General features: G+C 64.1%; 1 protein-coding gene across 1 annotated transcript; it reads left to right on the top strand.

Annotated features, from left to right (window-relative positions):
* Positions 1–697: 697 nt before the first annotated feature.
* Positions 698–5,624, top strand: LOC122193344 (transducin-like enhancer protein 1; the record flags this gene model as incomplete). Its single annotated transcript, XM_042894106.1, has 13 exons — positions 698–852; positions 1,047–1,110; positions 1,349–1,393; positions 3,010–3,072; positions 3,181–3,255; positions 3,721–3,913; positions 4,171–4,187; positions 4,384–4,488; positions 4,575–4,619; positions 4,697–4,852; positions 5,107–5,236; positions 5,309–5,478; positions 5,548–5,624. Coding segments are annotated over 13 exons (1,295 nt in total), but the record flags the coding sequence as incomplete, so codon positions are not given.
* Positions 5,625–5,790: the final 166 nt, after the last annotated feature.

Here is a 5,790-nt window from a genome sequence, read left to right as displayed (position 1 = left end):
GGGCGCGACGGTAATGTGGGGCCGGGATCCCCCAGCGCTGCGGGGGGAATGGGGGCAGTGCGTATGGAGTGGAGGCACGGTGGTGGTACAGGGAGGGTGATGATGGCACAGGGATGGTGATGGCAAAAGGACAGCAGTGGCATGAGGATAGGGGTGGCACAGGGATAGCAATGGTACAGGGATGGTGATGGCATGGGGACAGCAGTGGTATGGGAACGGCGGTGGCAAAGGGATGGGGGTGGCACAGGGACTATAGTGGCACGGGGATGGGGATGGCATGGGTGCCACAGTGGCACGGGGATGGCAGCAGCACGGGGACAATGATGGCACAGGGACAGCAATGGTACAGGGAACGCAGTGACATAGGGATGGCAGTGGCGTGAGAACAGGGGTGGCACAGGGGCCATAGTGGCATGGGGACAGGGGTGGCACAGGGACAGCAGTGGTACAGGGATGGTGGTGGCACAAGGACAGCAGTGGTATGGGGGTAGTGGTGGCAAAGGGACAGTGATGGCACGGGGACAGCAGTGGCATGGGGACAGTGATGACACAGGGACCACGGTGACACGGGGACAGCAGTGCTACAGGGCCAGTGGTGGCATGGGGACCACAGTGGCCACCTCCTCCTGCACGTGCCACCATCCCTCATGTCCCCACAGCCTCATCCCTGAGGTTTGGGGACCGGCGGTGGTGACAGTGCCCCCCAACTGTCCCCTCCCATCCTCAGGGCCACCTCCCGGCCCCCTCGGCCCCCTCAGGCCCCACCACCCCACAGTCCCTCAAGCTGACTTACCCCGAGACCTTGGATCGCATCAAGGAGGAGTTCCAGTTCCTGCAGAACCAATACCACAGGTGAGGCCGGGGGGTGGATGGACGCCATCTGTCCGTTGGTGGCATCGATGGGGCGGCGGTGCCAGGAGGTGACACTGTGTCGTACGGCCCCATTTGGGATGCAGGTGCTCAGCCCTGGGATGTGGGAGCAGATTTGGGGGATGGGGGGGGGGTCTCTCTGATCTTTCATCTGTGATTATGTTTTATTTCTACAGCCTGAAGTTGGAATGCGAAAAGCTGGCGACGGAGAAAACCGAAATCCAGCGACACTACGTGATGGTCAGCGAGAATTTCCTCTGAACTGCCAGAGTGTGACCCCCCCACACCCCCCATAGCCGGGTTATGGGGCTGCCCCTGTGACCCCCCCCACCCCCACAACGGATATTTTGACCCAAAATGAGCCGCATCTGAGTGCTGCAGCTCGTGGGCAGGGTGGCAAAATTGGGGTCCCCCCACCCCATCCCAGCTGTAGGATCCCCCCCCCGCTGCCCCACTGATGCTCTGCTCTCTCCCACAGTACTATGAGATGTCCTACGGGCTGAACATTGAGATGCACAAACAGGTGAGCCCACCTGGGGGGGTCACCCAACCCGCTTCCCCCCACCCCCAGTCCACCAAAAGCCCACTTTGAGGTCTGCACCCCATGGCCAAGGCGGGGGGGGGGGGGGGGGCGCTGCCCTGCCTCCATGGGCATTTAATTCCCAGCTTTGTGCTGCTGCTGGGAGGAGAATCATGCGGCCAGGTGGGAAATATTCCCTTTTTTTTTTGGAAGGGGGGGAAGGAAGCAGCCCTAAAGCCACCTCCCTGCATGGAGCAGCACGAGGGGCGGTGGCAGCACTGGTGGCCATGGGGGGGGGTGGGCTGCTGGGGGGGAGGGGGGGCTGCGAGCAGCGCGATCGTTTTTCATGCTGAGAGCGTTAAAGTGCCACTAAATTGCACATTAACGAGCGCGAGTGAATTGGAGGCAGCTCTCCCCGAGGAGCTGCTGCCCATCAGTGCATTAGGGGAGAGAATCCATCACTGGCGGCCCCGGGAGGCAGCTAAATCCTTCCCAGAACCGCCGCCTGCCGCCGTGCTGCTCGTGCTGCTGCTGCTTTGCCTCCTCTTCTTCTTGCCTTTTCTCTCCTCTTTTTTCCCTCCCTCAGAAGGGAGGGTGGTGCTGAGGGTGGTGGGGGTGGCAGAAAGGTGTTCCTGCCATCTTCTCCGTCATCCCGGGGCGTCCCCCATCTTGGTGTCCCCGTTATCCCAGTGTCCTCACTGTCCTCGTGTCCCCCATGCTGATGTCCATCATCCCAGTGTCCCTTCCGTCTCAACATTCCCTGTTCCGCCATCCCCATCATCTCGGTGTCCCCATCATCTTGGTGTCCCCCATCTTGGTATCCCTACCCTGGTGTCACCCCTCATCTCAGTGTCCCCCATCATCCTGGTGTCCCTCCCCATTTCGATGTCCCCATCATCCCAGTGTCCCCATCATCCCAGTGCCCCCCATCTCAGTATCCCTACCCTGGTATCCCCATCCCATTGTCTCTTCTCCCAGTGTCCCCCTCATATTGATGTCCCCATCATCCCGGTGTCCCCCCATCTCAGTATCCCCATCCCAATGTCCCCATCATTCTGGCGTCCCCTCCCTACATCTTGATATCCCCATCCTTGTGTCCCCGTTATCCCAGTGCCCCCCCATCTCCAAATCCCCCATCCCAGTGTCTCCCATCCCACTTCTCCCATCCCAGTGTCCCCCTCATATCGATGTCCCCATCATCCCAGTATCCCTACCCTGGTATCCCCCACCCCAGTGTCCCCCCTCTCTGTAACCCCATCCCAGTGTCCCCATCATCCTGCTATCCCCATTATCTCCCCGTCCCCCATCTCATTGTCCCCATCCTGGTGTCCCCACATGGCCTGGGCCACGCTGCCATGGCACTGCAGTGTCAGTGCTGTCTTGGGGGCGAGGGGGGGGGAACTTGGGGTCCTCGTTGGGGTGATACGGGGTTCGATGGGCGGTGATGGAGCTCCCCGCTCCTCCCTGGGCTGTATCAGCTTCGGGGGTCTGAGCATCCAGGCTGGACACTGGGGAGGGGTCTCAGTGCCCCTCAGTGAGAGGAGTTCAGCCATAGGGACGATGGGGAGGGGGTGTGGGGGGGTCTCACCCTGCCGGTCCCTCTCCTCCTTTCCTTGCAGACGGAGATCGCCAAGCGGCTGAACGTCATCTGCGCGCAGCTCATCCCGTTCCTATCGCAGGAGGTGGGTGTCCCCACACCGAGGGGGGGGCTGAGCTCCCATCGCAGACCCCAAACCCTGCACACCGGGCTGGGGGGAGCCCCTCTCCATCCCCCCCTCTCCCCTCCCCAGCACCAGCAGCAGGTGGTCCAGGCGGTGGAGCGTGCCAAGCAGGTGACTATGAGCGACCTGAACGCGGCCATCGGGGTACGTCGACCCTCTGCCCCCCCCCCAACCTCCCTGCTGGGCACCTGCAGGTGATGGTGGCACCGTCCCAGGGCTGCGGACCCCCATTTTGGGGGCACCCACAGCCCCCCCAGAGCCGTGGGGAAGCACAGCCAGGCTGCAGTGGGGACCAGAGAGCAGTAAAGGGGTTGGGAGCGTAGTGGCATTGAAGTGTGGGGGTGCCGTGCCCTGGGGGGCCGTAGGGAGGGGTCACCAGCATCCTTGTGTCCCCATCTTTCCCTTGAGACCACAGTGCTGTGGATGTGGGAGGGGTCTGAGGGCAGCGCCCCACCAGTCCCAGGAGGTGGCAGTGGGTGGGATGTGGTGCCCCCTCCACAGGCCTGGGGGTTCCCTGGAAGCCCGACCCCCTTCCAGCCCCCTCCCATCATCCTCCCCCTGACCCCGCGCCCTTCTGCTCTGCTCTCTCCCCTCACCTCCCCCCTCCAGCACCAGCTCCAAACGCAGCACCTCTCGCACCATGCCCCCCCCATCCCGCTGACCCCCCACCCCTCTGGGATGCAGCCCCCCACCCTGGCCGGGCTGGGCAGCGCTTCGGGGCTGCTGGCGCTTTCGGGGGTGCTGGGGGGGGCCCAGCTCCTCACCAAGGATGACCGTGGGGTCCACGACGGCGAGCACAGGGGTGAGCTTGGGGGATCCAAGGGGGGACCCGGAGGGGGGCACGTAGGGAGGATGCTTCCCTTCAGGCTGGGAGCGGGGGAGTGGGAGGTGTCCCCCCCTCCACGTGGCACCTCTTGGAGGTGGTGGGGAGGACTCAGCCCGGGGGGGTCGGGGACGTCCCCAAGGCTGAGCTGGGGGTCCTGGTACCCACGGGAGGAGCACAGCCGTGTCCCTGCTTCATCCCGGTCCTGCTGCGCATCCGCATCACCATGGAGACAGAGCGAGACCCGGGTCCTGTAAGTGCCTTTCCCATCCCCTCCCCATCCCCTTTCCCATCCCTTTCCCTTCCCCTTTCCCAATGTCGTGTTGGCAGACCCCCCAGCAGCATCCCCACCCCCATTCCTTCACCAACCTGCAATGTGGGGTGGGGTGGGGGCTGCCATGGGACCCCCTGCCCCTAACACTGCCCCTAACACTGCTCCATTGCCCCAGAGCTCTCTGGTGCTGCCCAACGGGGATCGGGCACGAGCCATCTCTGAGTACCTGAGCAGCAGCAAAAAGAGGAAGGTGGAGGAGAAGGACTTTGTGACAGACTATGTGAGTGCAGGGAGGGAACTAGGGGGGCTGGCACGTCCCCACTCCCCCCGGCCGGGCACCCACAAGCACCCATTGCCGTGTTGTAGGGCAGCGATGCGGACAAAAGCGAAGACAACCTGGTGGTGGATGAGGTCAGTGCAGGAGCTGCAGGGATGGGATCGGGGTGATGCCCCCCATCCCTGCTCTGCTGATGTCTCTCCCCCCACAGGACCCCTCATCCCCACACAGTGTCCATTCCTACTCCTCCCGTGAGAACGGGTTGGAGAAGCTGCCGCTGGGACGGAAGGAGCCGGCGCCGCTCAGCCCCACCTCCATGGCCTCCTCCAGCAGCGCGTCCCCATCGCGCAGCAAGGATGCAGCCATGGTAGGAGCACCACGCTGGTCCCATAGGGCCCTGGTAATGCTGGGCTCCCCACTGCATGTCCCATTGGGTGACCCCTCGGGCCCGCCAGGTGTCCCATGGGTGTCAGTGCTGCTGCCCCTCACCCCTGGAGTAAAGGGTGATGGTTGGAGATTGAGAGGGCTCCCCTTGTAGCGTGCTGGGTTTAGGGATGGGGGAATCACTGAGGGCATTGGTGTGGGTGGAGGACAGGACGTGACATTGTTCTGCCCCAATAGGTGGAGAAGGCAGGGACACCCAGCCTCAAGTCCAGCACCCCCACATCTCAGGGCGATGCGGCAGCGCCAGGATCCAGCAGTGCCCCACAGTTCCGCCCCACTGCAGCCAAAGCCCCCGTGGACTCCCTGGGTGAGCATCGCTGAGCACCGAGCACAGCCCCAAACCCGCGACCCCGTCCTTTGACACCACCTCTCCCCACAGCCCTGGGCCTGAGGACCCCGCTGGGCGTGCAGAGCCCCTACTCCTTCAGCATGGCTCACCCTGCTGTCAATGGGGACATGGCTGGGGCGGGTGCCTATGCCAGCCTGCACCTCGTGTCCCCGCAGCTCAACGGCACCGCGGCCGCCGGCAGCTATGGCCGATCCCCGCTGGTGCGTTTCCCCCCTCCCAGTGGGGCTGCGTGGCTTTGGGGAGCTGTGCTCACCCCGTGTGCCCTGCAGGTCGGCTACGACCCTCACCCTCACATGCGTGTGGCAGGGCTGGCGGCCGGAATGCAAGTGGGGACATCGGGGAAACCGTAAGTGGAGATGGAGGGACGGAGGGGACAAGAAGGGGGGGGACGGGACGTCGCCATGGCAGCGCAGCAGTGGGGACGGCCCTCTGTGGGGCGACGCCGGCTGTCCCCTCCCTGCTGCACCGTCCCCATCGCCGCTCCTCTCTGGCCCCGCCGTGGCACCGCGCGG

The sequence above is a fragment of the Lagopus leucura genome, unplaced genomic scaffold, assembly GCF_019238085.1.
Source record: "Lagopus leucura isolate 7727_CA_CO unplaced genomic scaffold, USGS_WTPT01 34717-0_obj-0_obj, whole genome shotgun sequence".
Lineage (NCBI taxonomy): Eukaryota > Metazoa > Chordata > Aves > Galliformes > Phasianidae > Lagopus > Lagopus leucura.
The sequence above is the reverse complement of the archived record's forward strand: the minus strand, read 5'-3'. Positions and strand labels throughout refer to the sequence as shown.